Source organism: Necator americanus, chromosome V, assembly GCF_031761385.1.
Source record: "Necator americanus strain Aroian chromosome V, whole genome shotgun sequence".
NCBI classification, from domain to species: Eukaryota; Metazoa; Nematoda; class Chromadorea; order Rhabditida; family Ancylostomatidae; genus Necator; species Necator americanus.
The window spans coordinates 20,810,889-20,832,586 of NC_087375.1; the positions used below are offsets into that span (position 1 = coordinate 20,810,889).

General features: G+C 40.2%; 4 protein-coding genes across 7 annotated transcripts; 1 reads left to right on the forward strand and 3 right to left on the reverse strand.

Moving 5' to 3' along the window:
• Positions 1–1,390: 1,390 nt before the first annotated feature.
• On the forward strand, positions 1,391–3,069 carry RB195_014620 (uncharacterized protein; the record flags this gene model as incomplete). The annotated part of the gene is made up of 4 exons (XM_064204968.1): positions 1,391–1,493; positions 2,000–2,112; positions 2,723–2,822; positions 2,915–3,069. The coding sequence occupies 4 exons, from the start codon at positions 1,391–1,393 to the stop codon at positions 3,067–3,069; spliced, it is 471 nt and encodes a 156-aa protein (XP_064060849.1).
• A 1,898-nt stretch (positions 3,070–4,967) lies between these two features.
• Positions 4,968–7,174, reverse strand: RB195_014621 (uncharacterized protein; the record flags this gene model as incomplete). Of its 2 annotated transcripts, XM_064204969.1 has the most annotated exons (4): positions 4,968–5,113; positions 5,211–5,313; positions 5,370–5,461; positions 7,072–7,174. In XM_064204969.1, 4 exons carry the CDS (start codon positions 7,172–7,174, stop codon positions 4,968–4,970), a joined length of 444 nt encoding a protein of 147 aa, XP_064060850.1. The 2 variants fall into 2 exon arrangements, with proteins under 2 accessions (XP_064060850.1, XP_013291367.2); XM_013435913.2 differs by lacking the exon at positions 7,072–7,174 and having other exon boundaries at positions 5,370–5,435.
• Positions 6,198–6,401, reverse strand: RB195_014622 (uncharacterized protein; the record flags this gene model as incomplete). Its single annotated transcript, XM_064204970.1, has 1 exon — positions 6,198–6,401. The coding sequence occupies one exon, from the start codon at positions 6,399–6,401 to the stop codon at positions 6,198–6,200; it is 204 nt and encodes a 67-aa protein (XP_064060851.1).
• Positions 7,175–13,857: 6,683 nt separating the features above from the next.
• RB195_014623 (uncharacterized protein) lies at positions 13,858–20,987 on the reverse strand (the record flags this gene model as incomplete). 3 transcript variants are annotated; one of them, XM_064204973.1, is made up of 9 exons in its annotated part: positions 13,858–13,987; positions 14,045–14,136; positions 14,225–14,329; positions 14,556–14,675; positions 14,756–14,831; positions 15,704–15,806; positions 17,703–17,723; positions 20,771–20,810; positions 20,880–20,987. In XM_064204973.1, 9 exons carry the CDS (start codon positions 20,985–20,987, stop codon positions 13,858–13,860), a joined length of 795 nt encoding a protein of 264 aa, XP_064060853.1. The 3 variants fall into 3 exon arrangements, with proteins under 3 accessions (XP_064060853.1, XP_064060852.1, XP_064060854.1); XM_064204971.1 differs by lacking the exon at positions 17,703–17,723; XM_064204972.1 differs by lacking the exon at positions 17,703–17,723 and having other exon boundaries at positions 20,866–20,934.
• Positions 20,988–21,698: the final 711 nt, after the last annotated feature.

Sequence of the window (21,698 nt, forward strand, 5' to 3'; positions counted from 1 at the left end):
AGTAGAATCGCTGATTCTTCGTCTTTTTTCCATAACACACCACAATTTGGTCTGTACCATGAAATCTACGCATGAATAGATTCGTGAGCGCGAGCTCTGTCGATTGGATATGATTCGCACTCTTCAAACCTACCACTAAAATAATTTTTGAAAAAGTTACCTGCGGCTACAAATTAACAAGGCTGAGTCTGAGATAATTGTGCCACAAGGATGTATGATTTTTGACGTGAATATATTTCTCGAAAAGTAATATGAAAGTTACATATTCGTAATCTACTGCAACCAGTTTGATATCTCTCACAGCTTTAATATTATTACTTCAGATTTGTTGAAAAATTGACTAAAATCACATGTTTGAACTGCAGAAGCGATCGATATTTGTAGCTCAGAAATTACTCTTTTGCATCTGTAATGCAATCTGCAAGGAAACTATTTGTTGTAGGATGCCCTCTTCCCTTCGATCTTCTAGCTCAACAGAATTTTCGGTTTTTCTGCCGCTAAAGCTATGACTTCGGTGTTTTACATTATTTAACGTTTTTTTGGCAGTTCGTAATTCGATAACAAATCAGAATTGACTTCTATCGTCACAGCACAATAGAGGACGGTATTTGTCCTATCAACTGTTACGATGCGAGAGTTCTTATCATATCCAGTCGATAGAGCTCGCACAGACGAATCTATTCGTGTATAGATTTTATAATAGAGATCAAATTGAGGTGTATTATGAAAAAAAGACGAGAAAGACGCGGATTCGTGTTTTGTCGAAGAATTAGCGGTTCTACTGTATAAAACTGTGCTTCTCAATTTGTCCTTTGATTTTCTTCAATACCTAGCTCTTATTATTATACTTTATTTTTCCAGTGCAGATTTAAGCCTTACATGATCTCTCATTCTTTCATGTCATCAATTCCCCTGTCTCCGATCTTAGAAGCGATAAAAAGATATACGACATGCACAAAGTTCCCACCTCTGCCGATCTCTGTTCACATTTTTCAAATCAAAGAAGTGGTAATGTGTTACTGAAATTATTCCCCTGCAGCCGTAGGTAGCATTAGACCAATTGGCAAAAAAAATGTTTTAATTTCCAGGAATTAGCAGTTCATGATTTTGAGTTTTTAGTAGGGTACAACTTCTATGAACTTTGATGAATGGGAAATTCAGGAAGATTCCTGGGAGGAGCTTTTCCCACGCTTAAAAGAATATTACAGCATTCACGTCTGCTAGGATTCACATTTAAAGGGAAACTAACGACTAATGTCTCGTTTATTGCTTTCAAAAAAATTTTCTGCTGCTGCAGCGACTCCTTCCCGCGTTCACTTCGTCTCAACACTTTAGTATTTTAGCGTCTGACGATGAGAACGGTGAGGAAATGAATATGGTTGTTTTAGGTATGAAAACATTAATACTTGCTTTCATTGTATGTGTCTGCATATCTCATGCATGCAAATGTAAACAACAAACAAGCGAAGAGTCTTTCTGTGCTGCTGATTGGGGTGAGTTATTTTTTGAACAATAATTAATGGCAGAGTATCGCGAGGTTGACGATGTTGCGATTTCTCGGCGGAAAGTTAGTGTTAAGGGTGTAATTCACGATTATGAGCATGATTACGACAAATTCCCCCTAATCAGTTTTAAGAAACGAAGTGAGAAACAATCTTAGTGTTCGGATTTTGCATCCCGCCACGTTCACAAGCGAGCGGTCAAAAACCAATGAGGTTCCATCAGCAGCCTCTTCACGGAGGACGAATGAGGCTGCTGAGCGAACCGGCGCGCGTGCAAAGGTGGAGCGTCACGAAGTGCCTCGTAGCAAAACCCGAGCACGAAGGCCGTTTCTCACGCCGCTTTTCAGGACAATTAGGGGCAGTTGAGCATTATTATGCTCATTCTTGTGATTTACATCCCTAACTCCATCTTTTCGTGGAGAAATCCCATCATCGAAAATTTCCCTGCCTTTGACTGCCGGTGTTGGAATTCTGTATTGATCGTCAGTTTCTTCCAGTGTCTCATGTACGAATAAAACTACGTATGACCAAACAACCATTGCCAGCCGGATCATCTAGAAAGGGTCTCAACAATATACGATATGCTGTTAATCATGAACGAATTTACAAGGTTAGATTGGATTGGGGCTGCTGATTGGGGAGAGTTTGTCACAGTACGGCTTGGAAAGACCCCTTCTCCTGTATTTATTGCGGCATCCTACCGCTGTAAACAATTACACTTAACTTATCTAGTTGAGTCCAGCTCTAGAATTCCCCTCCTCTTCAAAAATAAACCATTTTTGAAAAGGAGGACAATTCTAAAGGTTTTTCAGAAATTTTGTAAGGTAGAAAGCTGATCATCCACAACTGATTTCACGCCCTTCCTACATCAAGTGCTATTTCTAAACGTTCTTCAGCAGTTAGTGTATTCGAAAATATTCCCAACTAATTACAATTTTCATCTCAAAAATTACACAAATTTCCTCTTCTGCCCTTCAAGATCTTCCTTTTTTGTTCATTTGGATAAGACCGCAGATTTAACCATGTCATGGTAACCGCTTCAACGGGAGTAAGAGTTTGAAGCGCAGAGGTTTATTTCGCCTTTTCAGTTTTTTTTTTACAAAACGGATTTCTTTTTGCCTTTACACTGTCGGTACAATTACGTTGTCGCCAGCGATAGAGTATAATGCCATCCAGAGCTGTTCTGTTTTAATAACTTACTCTAGTATATAGTTTTGCAGAGGCCAGGAGTAAGTAACCTACCAGCTGAGATCTACACGCCTTCAGAGCCTCCAGCTTGCGGTTTGATAATAGATGCGGGCAAAGAGTATCTGCTTGCGGGTAACGCTTCTTTGTTGTGTTTTGCCTTTTTGAAAACTTCATTGGGAAATTCGCTCCTGCTTTCACAACTTTCCAGAGCTACTCGCTTTCAGGACAAATGCACAACGGAACTCTGCACACTGTTCTGTGTGGTCAGGTGCTAGTCGATAATCCAACCGAAGCATTATACGAGAATGTGCTTGAATGGAAGAACGTTCCTAAAGAACTACAGGAGAAACTACCCTTTGATTGTGCAAAGAATGAATAAACATTATGTAAGCAAATTTTTCAAGTAAATTTTCAAAGAATTGTAGAGTTTGCGTTGATCCCCAGCTTCCGTGGCCAATACACTTAAAAATCGCCCCGTACTCAGCCGAACTGTCACAATGCGGCTTCGGCTGCCGCAAAGGTGATGGCAGATGACGGTGCATGTCAAGCTGAGAAAGAAAGTGCGTTGCGGTAGTTGCGGGATGCGCACCGCATGTTGCGGATGAACGCGATGGTCGCCGAGCGTGTGCATGTCGGCTTGCGTACCAATGGTAATTATCCACAAACTGGTGGGAGCGAAGAAAGAGCAAAATTTTAAAATGCAGTTATTCAGCAAAAAATAGGTATAAACTGATAAGAAACGGCCACATAGTGTAAATTTTCATTCCAAATACATACGTTTATTTTAAACATTTAAGGCACATGGAGCATATTACAGTATATTCAGATAAGCTTATCGAATATCTAAATTTTACTTGAACATTAATGCTGTTTACAGATGATTGTATCACTAGGGAGAAGAAATTTGTCGCAATGGAAATGAAATTTCTGGAAAAAATGGTGATTTTGTTGGAAAAGGACCTTTGTTGTAGATTGTCGCTGGATCTATTCAACAATTCTGAAACAAAAACAATGAAAACAATAACACAACAACAGCTGAACAACAACTGTGAAAATCAGAGATTCCATTTGATGTTCTTTTCACATCAGTTTCACCTTACTTTTCTCGAAGGATTGGGAGTGTGGGACGTTTTTCAACTCTGCACTACTCGAGCTTCCGCTCATTCGCATTCCACACAACACTACAGCGGACGTTGCCATGTTGAGCGAAAAGGAAACCAGCGCGGTCGCAGCAACCATCAGCAGCAAACGTGCGGAGCGAAGAATGACAACTTTCCCCTTGTTTTCACTTGCGAACATCTACAAGTACAATGAAAACTGAGTATGGTTATCATCAAGCAGATTATTTCTTTCTTGCAATTTAAATCTTCAATCACAATGTATACTAAGGTCAAAACGACATGAAGCACGGTACAGTTGCGTAAGCAGTTGCGCTCGATGCGGTGCCGTGGAGCGTAGGGGACCCTTGCCAACACCATCCTTCACTGTAGATCGCGATCGCGGTCTCACTTCGATTCCAACCGCTTTCTCCACCGCGCCGCTTTGAGAGCAACCGCTTACGCAACTGCGCGGTGCCTCATGTCGTTTTGACCTAATATCGATATGTTAGAAAGACCGACTATCCGAGAAAGATCAGAAATGCATGTCCCTGTTATGTTCTCTCTATTATATGAAGAATGATAGAGGCCAGGACGGAGCAGAGCTAGGAGTGGGTGCTGCTTATCTTCCGTCATGCACCGTTCTTTACTGGCAGTTGACAGGGGATCTTAGAACTCGCTACAAATCTCCATTTAATGAACACTGTAGTCAGTGTTATTATCCATGATGCGAACGGTGATTGTTTCTGGTTCAGCAATTTCTGACGACGTATTGAGATACGGCAGGAAATCGTTGCGAGATCATCCGACATCCACCTGCGTTCCTGCGCTTGTTGTGATCACTTTCATTTCGTAATGCGATTCGTCAAGCTTGGACGAGTGGACGGATTTTTTGTCAGTTGTCAATTGTTCCATTGGTTCGCTGGCAAAATAAGAACAATTAGGCTTTCCGCAAAGTTCAGAGCCGCCAAACCGCGCGCCCGCTCGGCTCTGAACTCTGCGGAAAGCCTAATTGTTCTCGCTGTCGCTGGTGCATCATGATCACACGAATACATTCGGTGCCAACATTTTCGCGTTTTATTTCGTTCTTGAGGTGAAATTAGCCTATTATTAAACTAATTAATAGACGTTTGCAAACTTTTCTTTACTGAAAGAATAATGCGTACACAACAGTAATATTCTAGCACTGGAAAGAATGTAGACGATTCTCAAACGCCGAGGTAACATCCTTCCACTCCATAAGATTACCGGAAAAGTTGTCTGCAGGGTCATCAGTAACGACCTGGAAGCATGTCGAAGTATGGTATTCACCGTTGTAGAAGCTGCCTGAAGTTATTTCTTTGGTTTCAATCTGTTCGGGAGTAGTTTTTCTCACCTAGAAGTAAAGAATATAGAAAATTCACGTAAATGAGTAAATAAGTACCTGACAGTAAATACTCCTTTCCTACATCAAGAACAAGGCCACATGCGGAGGACTCGGATGACGTTAGCACGTAAGAATACATATTGTGAACTCCGCTCGGAGACTGGACTAGGAACAATGTAAAGAAGCAAATTTGGTGTCCACTAATATTTGAGATACCTTGTAGGTTTGGATGTGTTGTATGATGTACAGCACATCATCAAGGCCATTATTTGGTAATATCATCTTATAGAGGACTTTCACGTGAGAGACTAAACCAATATTCATGAAGTTTTTTTTTCTAACAAGACAAGAAAAAACTTTGTACGGTCTTCTTCCTCACAATGTGACTACACCCATCAAATAGTTTCTACCTGCCTCTGGGCACTGCCGATTGGAGAGCTGAAACTAATATTCAGATCCGCAGTGTGTCAATTTTGGATGAGTTAGTTTGGCAAACGAGTGGTATATCGGCTAGTGGACCCAATACGCACGCAGGTTTCTCACAAATGAGGGAGGTCTTCAACAGGTATGTTTAGAGGTTTTTTCAATTCCCCTTCCTTTTGGCAACGAGCACTTTCAAAGTTGTAGAAGAAACAAAACTTTCGAAAAGTATTATTTCGGGCTTGGATATATAAGGATTCTCCCTATTTCTGTGCAGGCTAAAAAAGGGACATCCAAAGACTAAATATTAATTAATGACACTAAATATTAATATGCGGTTGTTAGACTGCTCCAGGAATTATTAGGTTGAGTCGAAAGTTCGGACCACTTGACAACATTTTTATTTATCTTACATATCTTTTAGTATCTCCATTGGCATAGATGGTCTTATGCCAATGTTCACGCAGATCGTAGATGCTCTTGCTCCAGAGCGCTGGGAAGTGGTCCTTGAAGAACTGCTTGAATGCAATTTTGATGACGTTGGAGATAGGAAAAGGTAGAAATCCGAGGGAGCTAGGTCTAAGGAATACGGTGGGTGTGGTAAAATGGTACAGCCGAACTTCATCATTTCAGCCTTGGTCTCGCAATGTTCGTCCGAGCGTTGTCGAGCTGGAAGTAGACTCCGTGCTGCTGCGGACGTGCATTTTCGAGATCTGCTTCCAAATTCTTCAGCTGCTCAATGTAGACGCCTGCAGTAGCTGTACATCCTTCGGCGAACAGCTCCCAGTATTCGACATATTGTGCGCTAGACCAGATGCAGAGCTTCATCTTCGATGGATCAGCAAACTTCGAGTGCCGCTTGTAGACTGTACTTCTAGCGGGGACATGCTCCTTGTATACTTCCTTCGGACGTCTATCGATATCCGCATGTTTTTCCTCAGATAGATGGAGAAAGAGTGTGACGTTGCGGAAGAGGAGTGATGACGGCTTGATATTGCGCAGTATGGTGGCAGGAGAGGAACTAGCTCGGTATAATTGTCAACCTATACTTTAATGAGCCTTCTATACTCTACCAAGCGGTAGGTGATGCGTCCATTTTCGTTAGGTCTTTGCTGAGTGATGATCTCTAGAAGTTCACTACCAAATTGTCCGAGAACTTTCGACTCAACCTATTAAAACGGAAAATGGACACTTGTTTACAGTGCGGGGGGGGACACATTTTCTTTGCAAAGAGAACACAGTAAGATCTACACCAATTTCATTATTTCAATTTTAAGAAATTGTTTAAATTTTAACAGATCACATAAATAGATTACAGCCGGGTGCTTAAGAAAACTTTCTATTTTTTTCGAACAATACCTAGACGTTGAACGTCCAAGTCTCTTCTTCCGAAAATTCTGCTCTCAGAAATTGTTATTATTCTGACTAAGTTGCTTCAAGTCAAAGTACGAGGACAGAATCAAGGTAAAGAAATAACCTCCAAACTGGTAGAACTCACCCCAGTCAGCTCTACAAAAAGCATCCTTGCTTGGAAGGACTGGACATCTGCACGATAATGCTGCGTGCAAGAACAAAAGTAAAAAGGTTGCAGCCACTTTCATCCTGAAGTCCGCATCTTTCTCGTTCTTTTGTTTTTTGGGAAATGACATAGAGAGAACTATTGCCTTTAAATTAATTCTATTCTGGGAACTGGATAAGCTTTCTAGAGGAACAGTAGATCTGGTATAGAAAAGCCGAGCTTTCAAAAAACTACAATAATCGCTAACGTTTGAAAAGATTCACAAATGTGTAAAGTGTACAGATTCAGATTGTTTAATGTGATCCGCGAAATCGCTGTTGAAAACTCCCAGATACAGATTACAGCAGCAATGGCATTGTAGGACAAGTAACTAGGAAGCTAGGAGTAGAAACAAGCCTTCGAATGGTCCTTTTATGTAAACGAATGGTCGGCGAGAAAAAAAGAGGGAAGCGAACAAGAAAAGAAAAAAATAAGTGTGATTTTGCGTTGCGATTTGTTCCAATGTTTAAATACTGAGATCTTTGAGCAAACTCAAGGATATACATCACCTCTAATTTTTGGAGCATAAATTATTTGAAATGTCTGTCCCGACAGACATGTCCAAAAAAGAGCTGCTCTAGACTGTTTGACTTATCGATCGAGTCGCATGGATAAGGCTTTATTTGCATTAGAGTTCGTCTCGACGATATTTTTCCAGAGAGCATAAAATTTTATGAAAAAGAAAAAAAAGAAAAAAAGTGCGGTTGTTGAATCAAAGGCCAAGAACACAGAGCGAAGTTAAAGTTGGGATATAAATACGTAGGACTAGTGACGAAAATAAAGTGCAAAAAACTAAGGACTCTTCTATCGCCGCTTTTAGATCGTCTTCTATGTGGGTTCAGTCGAAGCCTCACCGAATGATTGACAATTTCTCACTCTGCAAAGAATGGCTTTCCTGCTCTTTTGATTTTTCTTTAATTATTTTTTAATTCCAATATTTTCTAATCTTTGAAACGGAGTGTTGAAGCGGACGAAATGAACATTTTAGATGTCTTCAGTTTCTTCCGATTAATCGAAGTCATAATGCTGCTGAAACAGCCTGTGAGGTCTGTTTTGTGCATGAGAAGCATCGAATAAAGCATGGAAGATTTTCAAAAAAACAAGAAAGATCCGGAAAAAAACATGGAGACAAAGAGGAGACAAGAAAAAGAAAACACAGAAAGCACCGATGCAAGGCACAGAAGCAACTATGAAACGATAGGAGAAATTTGTTGGAAGCGAAAAAGAAACAAGGAAGGTGTGGAGTGTATGCTGTATGCTTACTGTACACGCTATATACTGTATACATGTATATACACTGCTGGTTGATTTTCAGTAGTTTTTTGTTCTAGAAAAAATATTGAAAAAATGAGTCTCCTCTCAACCCGGGGAAATGCGTCAACCGGTGTGTAATCAGCTCCCAAGGTCGAAATACCAAAATTTGAACCGCGAACAGAAGCGGCGAGCAAATGCAAAAAAAAAACCATTTCGAAAACACACCACTTTGTTGTCTTGACAGTCTGTTAGTGGCCTGAAAAGACAACAATGAACGGAATTGAAATGTCAGAAAAGTACAGCCTTTTATAGTGGAAAATTGCTTTACGAATGAAATAAAACATTCCTAAAATAATTTTTCAAAACTATTTGCGCTTTACACTTCGGGAAAAAAAGCTTACGACCTATTTCTCAGCCTTATATGCATGCATGCATGTGCTTAGATGGACAGAGAGATATGTAGACGGATAGATGGATGAATGTTCAGATATGGATGCATGTGTAGAAGCAGTGATATTTGCACTAAACACAGCGTTACAGATCTTTACAAGGAAAAACACTGAAATACTTTATTTTATTACCCGTTTTGTTTGGTATCAATATTCATGTAGAATACTGTGAAATCAAACATAACATGGGAATTTTAGAGAGAGAGAGAGAGAGAGAGAGAGAGAGAGAGAGAGAGAGAGAGAGAGAGAGAGAGAGAGAGAGAGAGGGGAGGAGGGAGAGAGAGCAGAAGCATACAGTAAGCGTCCTAAAGCTCAGTCCTTCCTCTGCGAGTGAAATACAATGGGATATTTGTTGTGATCCACGCAATTGGCCACAGAGATGTGCGTCTCATGAATCCGTGCGTTCCCCCTGAGCAAAGCAAGCAAAAGGAAGGGAGAGCGTAAAAGCGGATCGTCAGCCTCAAAATGGCATCCGGATCGTCTAACTTTGTGGTCGCGATTTTAAATGAAAATGCTCTTCGCCACGTATGCTGTTGCGTCCTAGTATCAGAGCAAGTGTAGAGCTTTGGAACGGTGCTTTGATGTAAACGAATGGTCGGCGAAAGACAAAGAGAGAACCGATTCGACAAAAAAAGCGGAGGAACATATGCATCAACATAGTTAGACTAGAAGGGATACAGTTATTTGCCATAGCGACAAAATTTCATAAGAAGGCTTATGTAAATTTTTGGAATATGTTTGCCCGGACTGCAACATATTTTGTTCGAAAAATTCAATAAAGGATAAAGTTAAAGGATAAAGTTTCTGGCGTTAATCAATCCGCTTGGGATGCGCCCCCACGTTCACTTCAATTCAGAATCGTTTGAGGTTTACGAACGTGTATCTGGCCTATACAATGACTTGCGGTGGCTAGCCGATGCATCAAGTCAGTGCTTTTATCCTCCCAGACAAGTCTGGTACCAATTTATCGACCCCTGAGGGATGAAAGGCTTGGTGAGCACTAGGGCCGGATTCGAACCTCCGATCGATCGTGCAGGAAGCGGAACCTCTAACCGCTACACCACACCCGCCCCGAAAAATTCAATACTGTTCCATAAATACAGTGCTCTGAAATGCAGCAACGGACCAGTTCTGACCGTAGTTTTCGTGGAGAAAGATCACTTTTGCAATGCTCAAAACATTCACACGTTCGGATGAAAGCCGCCATAGGATTTTTATGTCAGGATCACTATAAACAAAACACTAGAATTTCTGAGGAACTCTGAGGAATTATCTGAAAACATAGATATTTGGAAATGTCCGAAATCTTTCATGTATGATTTGATGAGATAATCAGGAGTTAAGAATATGACAACAATTCTTCGGAAATTTCGGTGTACTTTACTTTTTTATTACGACGTAATGGGTCCCTTCTGGTGGGAAACTTGCAATGTGACGAATGGAGATTAATTACTAGTTCATCTTATAAATAATCAGTCATTTCAGTTCTACTGCACGAGTATTTTTTGTTAAGGGCGCCTGAACTTCATAAATAATTTAAATTGATTAATTGGCGTTAATTGAAATTTAGAAGAAGGAAAGAAATATGGAAAGACTGCAGAGAATGGAAGAGGGTAGATTTCAAATTTCAAAAAGTTTTGTTTACTTTAATTTTAAATAATAAAGTATGAATACCGCATTTTTTTTAGGACGATCAAATAAAGGCTTTGTTGGACGACTTCTGCGAAACTGTTTCGGTTCAAAGAATTTGGTCACGACTCGAGGGTTTTTGTATGTATTCGCCAACAGCAGAATCGCTAACCACGAAACTGATGTTAAAGTCGCAGGAAGTTTAATGTGAGTGACAGTACGACCCTAAAAATTCTTCATAACCCGAAATGGAAATTTTAATTCGAAACAAAGGACGTTGCAACTAACACTTCACGTATCCCATGTTACATCATACGAGAAGCATTCATTCCTGTTCTTTGAAGGCAGCACATCACGAAACTGACGTTGTACGGAAACCCATGGAAAACGTACATAGAGTTCGGATTCTAGATTATGGAAACGAGCGTGACTCCATTTATGTTCCGCTAGTCGTTGTAAAAAAAAATAGCATCTAGAAACCGCGATCCGGATTGGTTCCGCTCATCTTTCCCTAATCTTCGTAAAAAAATAGCGTGGGAATAGTTTTATTTCCTACGGGGAACGTTAGAGTGCGCCCTCTCATATGCTTCGGTCCTCTCAGCAGCCTTCTCGTTGGTTTTACCTGAATAGGCTGCTGAGGAGACCTAGTCGGTTTTCGACCGCACACACGAGGCGGCGCGGCGCGTGCGCAAGAGTGCCGTGTTGTAACTGACTTCGAAGCGGAATAATGCGATTGAGACAAACCTTTGAAACCAGATTGGTTTTCTACCATGACTTATTTGCATCCGTAGATTTCGTACAATTCTAGCCGCATAACACGAGATCCATGTTTAGTTATACAGCAAGCAGATCGGTCCATGTCTGTTGATTAGTGTGTTCCTGGTTCGAGTCCCTCCCCTTAAGGATCCGCAGCAAGCAAATTCCGCTCGTAGCAAGAGCTATGCTAAGCCAAAGAAGTGAATGAGGATAGCAGCAGCTTCTTGACATTGATCGATTGCAAACGCAATTTGCAATGAAATGATCTTCTCTCGCCTTATTCCGCGCACAACGCTGCTTTTTCCTAACCGAATGATCTAATATCCCCGCAGACGAACTCTTCGATCAGTCTAAGACGTTAAGTGTTGTTTTGGAAACCTCTCTGAAGCATCCTTCAATTCCCTTACTCTCCCAAATAACCGTTCGTTAATTGTATCGTCAAAAGATGGAGGAATTTGCGCACACAAACTACTGTGCAGTTTTTAGCTTTCTTAGCTTCCTGTACTAAGAAATATTCAGTGTACTCGTTCACAAAGCAAATATTAGGTTGTTCGGATATAAACGAGACTTTCGAAACTTTACGAATTTCGAACAGTAATTGGGACAATTTTTATTCCATTTTGTTCCTGGCGTTTTCTTGATAAAATTTTTTATTTCATAAAAATAAAGATTTATTTTTTTTTGTTTATTTTTTTATTTTTATTTTATTGAAGATGTGATTTCGGGAAGTCAATGTTACAAATGGTTTCAACGCTTTGAAAATGGAAATGAGAGCTTAGAAGACGAAGAACACCGACGTCGTCCTCAAGTGGTAGACGACGAATTACTGAAGAAGGCGATCGAGTCTGATCCGGCACAAACTACAAGGAAACTTTCCTTAGAGTTCGGATGTTCGATTTCGACAATTGACGAGTATTTACATACAATCGGGAAGGCAAATCGGTGCGGCAAATGGGTTCCTCATAAGCTGAGTGATGAAAATAAAGCTGTCTGTAAATCGAAAAAAAATCGAAGAGTCGGGCTGGAAAGTTTTGCCGCATCCGCCGTATAGTCCGGACTTCGCTCCTCCGGACTACCATCTATTTCGATCGATACATCACGGATTGTCGGAGAAAAAGTTCAACAATATCGACGAAGTCCGATCTTGGGTCGCATCATTCTTCGACTCACAGCCAACCAAATTCTTTGAGGACGGCATCCACAACCTGCATGATCGATGGCGAAGCGTTGTTGATAGTTGTGGAGAATATTGTTTGGAATAAAGACTTGTTATAAAGAATTTTGTGATGTTTGAAAGTTTGAGTCGAAAGTCTCGTTTATATCCGAACAACCTAATATATTGAAGAAGAACTGATATTATTTTTTGTTTGTTTAATATGTGTGATATCTTTGTTTAACAAATACCGAGTTTTTAAAATACAATGGTGCTCTCCGCAAAATCCTCCTCCCCAACCTTATAATTCTTAAAAAAGAAGAGGAAAACACATCCAACACACACATTGGCGGAATGTCAGCAATCGGTTGATATTCAGGTGCAAGCGCAAGCGTTTCTCATTCGGTACTGCGTTATGATGTCGAAAACGACAGTACCTGTGCCGCTACATAAGACGATCAGAGCAATATAGTGTCCTCACACAGTTGGAACAGAATATCTCCGCACTTCCTTTCATATGCTTCAAGTGGAGAACCTTTAAAAAGAGTGGAAAAGACAAAGTCGCTTACGCATCAATCCGTACGTATTCGGATCTCATCAATTCAGAATCGTTTGAAGTTTACGGACGTGTAACTGGCCTATACAATGACTGGCGGTGGCTGGCCGATGTGTCAAGTCAGTGTGTTTCTATCCTCGCATACGAATCTGGTACCAATTTATCGACCCCGGAGGGATGAAGGGCTTGGTGAGCACCAGAGCGGTTTCGAGGACAATCTCTAGTAATGATAGAAAAATACGTAAGTCGGCGAAAACCATAAAATAGTACGCGTTTAAAGCATTTGCTGACAAGTTCGGAGTGCTCAGATCTCTCGTCGCACTTTTCCTTGACAATTTGCGCTATTTTTCGACTACCCTGCGCGATCGTATTTAAAATTTTTCTTCACATCTAGTTCTGTGAGTTAAGATAAAGTCCGTAAAGAATGAAGTATCAGTTGTTAATCAATCCGCTTGGAATTCGCCAACGCGTATCCACTTCAGTTTGATGTTTACGAACGTGTGTCTAGTCCACACAGTTATTTGTGAGAGCTACATAAATGGACATTCAGACACTTTTTTGTTCTGGAAACAAATTTTTGGTCGTCTGGCCTAACCTCTGCGCGACTTTATTTTGTTATTCTTGATAACGGAATTTAGTGGGAAATATCCGCTGCACAATTTGGAGTTACAGCATGTACAAGTGTAATAATAGGTAACACTTCCAACGCATTCATTAGGCTACTGAGAAGCTACCTACTGCTGCTACGAAAATTATTTATCGATTTTGGCCAAGGTAAGACTGTTTCTCTCCTTATTCTTTCCTTACTTTATGGCGGTACGGTAATTTTTTTATTACTTCTACAACGAAGTCGAATGAATGAAAGAATTTCACTGTAATAATATCACTGCAATAATATCACTGTCAGAAATCTAGACCAGTGGTCGAATCTATGCTTTTTTGTTGGTACCAGTGCTAGAAGTCCAATTCGAAGGACAGAGTCCATCTGCGTCGCACACTTCTTTGCAGCGACTGCATGTAAGATTTATTTCGTAGATCGGCTGTCCAACAGCAAATGTACTGAAATTTTTTGTTCCTTATTAAATCTTTTTGTCGTGATGCAGCATCCTTACTTGCCTCGGATCGTAGGAACATACTACAGCTAATGCTTTCAAGGAAGAACACTTCGTAACAGAGCATCCTAGGTACACATTGGTATCCCATACTATCTGGAAGTTTCTCTGGTCTTCTAATCACCAGTATTTGTCCCGGCAAAAACACTATTGATGAGATATATGTAGAGGAAAGTTCGCCAACCTTCGCGAAGTGTGGTATGTTAAGATTCTCCTGATAAATATTTTCTTGGTTGTGATCTTGCAGCATTGTACCCGATTCGATTTCTTTGTACCAGGTTTCAACAGCCTGTAACAAGGAGCACTTACCTGCTTTTTCCACTTCTTTTCCATGAAATGAACTGAACTGAACTCATTTGACTATGTAAAAATCCCTTCCACACTCATTGTCTCTGGTTTCCTTCCGTCAACTCTTACTGGCTCGTATCTACCCTACTACAACTAGAAACGTCTGTGTCCACGTGACCTTTTCTGCGATAGTTACGTTAGAAAGCGAAAACTATAAATGAGTGAACCTGTCGAGCTGCTGTGGCAGGCGCAATACTTAAGTTCTTGTACAGAATTCGGTTCCGAGGAAAGCGCGGATCAATGCAGGCACGCAAACCTGCGTGCTGCTCCAAGTCACAGTCATATTCCTTAAGAAACATCTCATAGCAACGTTACGTGCACACAATGGTTTTGTAACAAGGTTTAAATGCAGTATCTATTCGTTTACCATTCTCCTCATCTGCGCAGCTGGACAGGCCTGTACGCCACCCTTCATCACCCCCTCACCACGAGCTATGACGCTGCTGAAAATTTTACGCTCTGGGACAAGCTTATTTTTTGCAGACGAGTTGTACTGTTTACTTGACCAAATGAGACTGAGAGATGAAAAGTATTAGATTCGGGAATAGGTTAGCACGGTTTTATTCTTTGATTTATTTTACATGATTTGCTTGCTCTTTGGTAAAGTGCGCAAACTTGTAAAGCGCTATTTTCGCTCAAGAAAACTGTCAAAAATGTTTTTAACATATTTTTCCATTAATTTTCAGCCTTACAAAGAAGATTTCCAGGAGTCAAAAATCAGCGCAGTCGACACGCGGAATTTCTGGCAAAACGGCATTGGGGAATTGATTTTGAGATTCAGTAAGGTTATAACCAAAAGCGGAGAATACGCTTTTGATCAATTCGTTATCAAACTCATGGTTTTTGTTCGAACTAAAAAAAACTCTTGCAGAAGACAGAAAGCTTTCGATGCGAGACGTGTCCCCGAGGTCAAAGTGGCCGCTTTTGAAGTTCACGAACCATGCATTCGGTGGAGGTGACACGCCAACGACACTTTCTCCGTACACAAGAGACTGTGGCGGCTTTTTGACTTCGTCAGAAATTGCAAAGAAAAATCGGTTTCGAAAGCGCTGTTTTTTGCCTTCTGTTTTTATGGCTGAAAAATAATAAAAAGTTGAATCCTTCAGAAAACAGTTAAGGCAGTTTTGCAGAGCAAAAAGAGCTCCTTCGAACAGTATCAACTATATCAATTTACCAAAGAGCAAGCAAATCATTCTAAAATAATAATAATACATACATAATACAATATGAATATATATATATATAATACAATATAAAGCTCCACAAACATGTGACCAGCCCCAATAATTCGGAAATTCTCTGTTCCATTACTTACCGGTAATTGTTGTGCATGGACAGAAACACCCTTCTTATTTCTTCGGTCATCAATTTTGTACCATAGTCATCATCATCAAAAGGATCAGAAGGACACAACTCAGCTGAAAATTCAGTTCGCCGGGAAGAAAAGTTAGAGGGAGAAAAACAAAGAAATGAATTAATCGTTTTTTGAAAACCCTAATAGATGAAGTGGTTGGCGGTCGGTCCGTTCGACTTTATCTTAGAAAGTCTAATGTTTAAAAAAAATCTTAGAAAAAATCTAAATCCTAGAAAACGTAAAGGCTAATGAAAGCCTACAAAATGGAGTGCGAAACTTTTGTTTCAAGTGAGCCTCTAAGCCTCACAAACAACCAATTTACTGATCCTGTAGCTTTGGAGTATTCGTAGGTCTGCTGTTGAACTACTCTCTCCGCAAACTTAAAGGCAGCATATGACGAAACTGAGGTAGTGCGGATTTCAGCTGGAATATTTGAACACGGGATAGTAGATTATGGAGAGGGGTGTGATTCGGTTCATTTCTTCCTAATTGCCGTAAAAAACGGCCTGGAAGATGCGCTCGTGCGCAAGGCTGACGCGCTTCAATCGAACTTCTTGTGGGAAATAGTGCGCCGGAACCGTATCTTCCCGGCCGTTTTTTTACGGCAATTAGGAAGAAATGGACGGAATCATCCTTCTCTCAATAATTTACGATCCCGTATACGAATACTCCACCGGAATTCCGTACCACCTCAGATTCGTGGGGTGATGCCTTTAATGAAGACCTCTTATTACTGCGCTATACTCAACTGTTGAAAATTTTTATAATTTTATTCGAAAGCGTTAAATTCAGAACGAAAACAACAGGATTTGCAGCAATATATATATATATATATGTATGTATGTATGTATGTATGTATGTATGTATGTATGTATGTATGTATGTATGTATGTATGTATGTATGTATGTATGTATGTGTGTATGTATGTATGTATGTATGTATGTATGTATGTATGTATGTATGTATGTATGTATGTATGTATGTATGTATGTATGTATGTATGTATGTATGTATGTATGTATGTATGTATGTATGTATGTATGTATGTATGTATGTATGTATGTATGTATGTATGTATGTATGTATGTATGTATGTATGTATGTATGTATGTATGTATGTATGTATGTATGTATGTATGTATGTATGTATGTATGTATGTATGTATGTATGTATGTATGTATGTATGTATGTATGTATGTATGTATGTATGTATGTATGTATGTATGTATGTATGTATGTATGTATGTATGTATGTATGTATGTATGTATGTATGTATGTATGTATGTATGTATGTATGTATGTATGTATGTATGTATGTATGTATGTATGTATGTATGTATGTATGTATGTATGTATGTATGTATGTATGTATGTATGTATGTATGTATGTATGTATGTATGTATGTATGTATGTATGTATGTATGTATGTATGTATGTATGTATGTATGTATGTATGTATGTATGTATGTATGCATGTATGTATGTATGTACGTATGTATGTGTATGTGTGTGTGTATGTGTGTGTGTGTGTGTGTGTGTGTGTGTGTGTGTTACGAAATTACCCCATAATGATGCAAAAGTCTGCAAGGCAAGTTTGTTTCTGTCATATGTTAATGAGGGTAAATAAACTTTTATGTGAAGGTTTACCTTCAAATTTGCAAACTATCATGCTATATAATAACACCTGCGCCAGATACCTATGGAAGGGGGTGCGACGGGTCCACCGGCGCCAGATACCTGTGGAAGGGGTGCGACGGGTCCACCGGCGCCAGATACCAATAGAAAGGGTGCGACGGGTCCAGCGGCGTCAGATTGGTGCGCCGGCGCCAAATTGCTATAATATGGGATGCGACGGATCCAACGGCGTCGGTGGATCCGATTAGTGGTGCGCAATAACTTAGTGTGCAAGACGCAAAAGATAGATGGTTACAACCGAATGAGCGCTTTGCTTTTCACCTTTACGACTCCTCCGCTTGCCTATTTCTTTCTTCGTTCGCCTCACGTTTGTAGCATGCCGTTGTCAGAAAATGGAAACACGCATGCAAACGGCTGCTTAAATAGTAGCAAGATGTTTATGTGATCTGACGTGGAACATTATCTTTATCAGGAAGATGATGTCTTTCACGTAATTTTATGTTAAAACATCCTTCTGTGATAAGTACTGGAGAAATCAGGAGGAAAACAAATATTTCGCGCAATACTTTTAAACTTTGTCTAGAATATATTGGTGTGGAGTGTTTGAAGCTGAAGTTCGAATGTTCTCCAAATGTAGAACTGACGCGTTGTGAAAGGAGACTATGAAATCTTTCGCTTTTAGTTATAATATAAAAAAGGAAGAAAGACAATTGGAGATACACAAGTCCAATTTCTCGGAAAATGCCACTACTGTTAATTTTAATTGATTAATGAAGGGGAGCGAAGCGAACACCGAAAGTCTGAAGTCCGGCTTTAGCCGGACGTTCAGACTGGTATATAATAACGGGCTTATTCTGTCACGTGTGTGTGTGTGTGTGTCAGCCACGAAATTCAAAATGGGGGGTGCAACGGGTCCACCGGCGTCGTGTTGGCGCCTTGAAGCTAGAAAGCTATAAAATGGGGTGCGACGGGTCCACCGGCGCCAGGTACCTGTGGAAGGGGTGCGACGGGTCCACCGGCGCCAGGTACCTGTGGAAGGAGTGCGACGGGTCCAACGGCGCCAGATACCTATGGAAGGGGGTGCGACGGGTCCACCGGCGCCAAGTACCTGTGGAAGGGGTGCGACGGGTCCAACGGCGCCAGATACCTATGGAAGGGGGTGCGACGGGTCCACCGGGGCCAGGTACCTATAGAAGGGGGTGCGGCGGGTCCAACGGCGTCAGATTGGTGCGCCGGCGCCAGATATCCATGATATGGGGTGCGACGGATCCACCGGCGTCGGTGGACCCGGTCATTGGTGCGCAATAACTCAGGGTGCATTACGTAAAAGATAAATGGTGCAGCCGTTTCAAAACCGCGAGTACTGGGCGCTTTGCTCTTCACCTCATGACTGCTCCGTGTGCATATTTCCTTCTTTGTTCGCCTCAAGTTTGTAGCATGCCGTTCTCAGAAAGTGAAAACACGCATGTTAACGGCTGCTTAAATAGTAGCAAGATGTTTACGTGATCTGACGTGGAACGTTATCTTTATCACTAGGATGATGTCTTTCACGTCATTTTATGTTAAAACATCATTCTATGGTAACTACTGGGGGAAATCAGGAGGAATACCCATACTTCGAGTAATGCTTTCAAATACTATCTACATTCATCTGAGATCGAAGGAGTGTTTGTCGCTGATGGTTGAAAATTCTCCAAATGTAGAATTGACGCGTTTGGAAGGAAAGCTCCGTAATCTTTCGCCTTAATTTATAATACAAAGAAGAGAAGGAAAGCGTTATTTAAAAAAATCTAATTTTACAGAAAACACTACTACTACTAACTTTCATTGATCAGTGAAGGGGAGCGAAGCTAAAACCACCGAAAGTCTGAAGTCCGGCTTTAGCCGGACATTCAGACTGGTATATATATAAAGGATAAAGGTATATAAGAAAAAGATATATAAGAAAAGTTTTCGATTTTTTTCTCTTATGTAAAAATACATAAGAAAAAAATCGAGAACTCGAATTTGATGTTTTCACATAGAACGTTTAGAGATTTTAAACTTATATAGGCTTTGAAAAGAGGTACTCGAGATTCTTTATTTTTATAGAGGTAATTTATAGTGTATGTATAAGGTATAGAAGTAATTTTCAGATAGACGCATGCAATGTTTGTTGTAGTTTCCGGAAATTCCAAACATGCAATAATTATGTTGACTCATAAACAACTTTCGTTTTGTTTTCCTAGATTTACTGTGATGATGATTTATTGTGGTTGTGGTGCATTAGCCTTACCTGCTAACTTTCTCGTTTGTTTGACGAGGATTTTCTCCCAATATTCACCTCAAAATATCGATTTCTGAAGGGCGATCCCACCCTGGTTCGTGTTTCAAAATCATATTTCCAGAACGAAATAACGAAGTTCTAACCACCCGATCGGTTTTCGCTATCCAGCTGCTTATTTTTTGAGAAATGGAGGAAGTAGTATTGTATCCTTTGAACTCCCGAACCATCAGTCGGCAAAGTTTTTTTTTTGTTCTTCATCATTTTCAAGATAAGCAAAAAAGGTTGACCGACACCTACACAACTAGACTGGTGTCTAGAGACTAATCGAAGTTCTTTCTGCAAAGATAAGGAAAATTCACTGCTTGGATAACCCATTGTATGCGTAAACGAAGCAATATGTAGGTACCATGTAACCGGGTGCAAGTTATTTATGATTCAATCTAACGGTCTAATTTTATTGATTTAATTAATGAAATCTTATTCAATTCAGATTTGCATGCAACTCGCACAGGATAAGGAAAATCTACAAGTCGATTACTGTACTCATCCAATCAGTAATTTCTTTTAATCAACAGGTCTTCCTACAAAACCACGACTGATTCCTTTTGTCCCTCCTGTAGTACCGTTCATCTTCAAAGAAAAGCAAAGGAGAAGCTTTTTTCTAAGATAACTGTAATGTTTAGATAGGCTGCCGATTTCAACACTACCATTGTCGATCTCTTAGTACAAGCTACTAGTGCCACCCTCGAATGCCGAAAGATGAACTGATAGCTGAATACATAAAGTATCTTTGAAAGAAGGGAATCTTCTGTGAGGTTCTAAAACTAACTCTTTTGACGGCACAAAATTGGGTCCGTCCGTTGAAATTACACGGTTAATTTATGAAAGCAGGAAATGATAATAGGCGGGGCAATGTCTTTGTTTTAGCACTGAAAATCTCAGAAATACGTAAAATGTCATGAGCAGTAGTTGCTCAAAACATAGCAAAACACCATTTGCATTCTTTTCTTAATTGCTTGATTTCTACATTTTGTATATGTCACATTTCCCGAAAAGCGTCGAATTTCTCACCCATGTATGAGAACTAAAAAATTCGTAATTTCGTGAAAAAAATTTCGCTCACCTCTGGCAACGTTGCCACCAACGAAGATCGTAATGAGAATCTGAATATGTTATGTTGTGGATGCGAAAAGTTATTGGTAAAGGAAGAGAAGAGACCTTGAGGAACTCACTGCAGAGAATAATTGCATCTCTCTTGTCTCTAGAGGAATAGATTTCTTCCGACATTTTATACAGACGTACTGTTGATGGTCTTTACGAAGTGCTTTTCGTTTTATCATGCAAATGTGCCTTGTGCAAATATGAGACGTATTCTTAAGATATGCAAATACGTTTCTTTCATGATTAACACCTCTACAGACTACGTTAATTCCAATCAGTTGTTAGTTTCCGATGAAAGGAATCGACTACACATGAGCAGCAGATGAGTTCACATGACGAGGTGAACGTTGGAAGGCGAGCCTTTAAGCTCATCTTTGCTGCAACTATTGCAGTAAACGTTAACAAAGGTCATATATGCAACAATCTGTTCCTGGTGAATGCCTTACTGATATCTGTTTCCAGAATGCTACTTCCAGAATTTTCTTTTGCCTATATTTCGGATGACAATTCTGCAAAGTTTCTTTTTTTCCATCGTAATTTATTCATCGCAGCTACTGTTTGTTACTGAACGCCTGACCGTGGGATACCTTTGGATCAGGCACCTCTCTTTTTCAACAATTACTTGGTGGTATTTGAAATTCGATCCAAGTTTGTCGTGCGCAGCTATGAGCTATGAGGCAGGTTCAGCACAGATTCGTAGTCTTCTAAACGGCAGAGCGTAGTACACGTTTGTGTCCTCCCTGATTGGCCAGTCGCCTTGGAATATGTTATCAGGTATGCTACAGTCGTATAAAACTTCTTTCCTCCTTCGTTCCAATCGCAGATGCTTTTTCATCTCCTGTGGCTGAGTCGTATTTTTTCGCAAAGAAGGCAGTGATCAGTACTGCCAA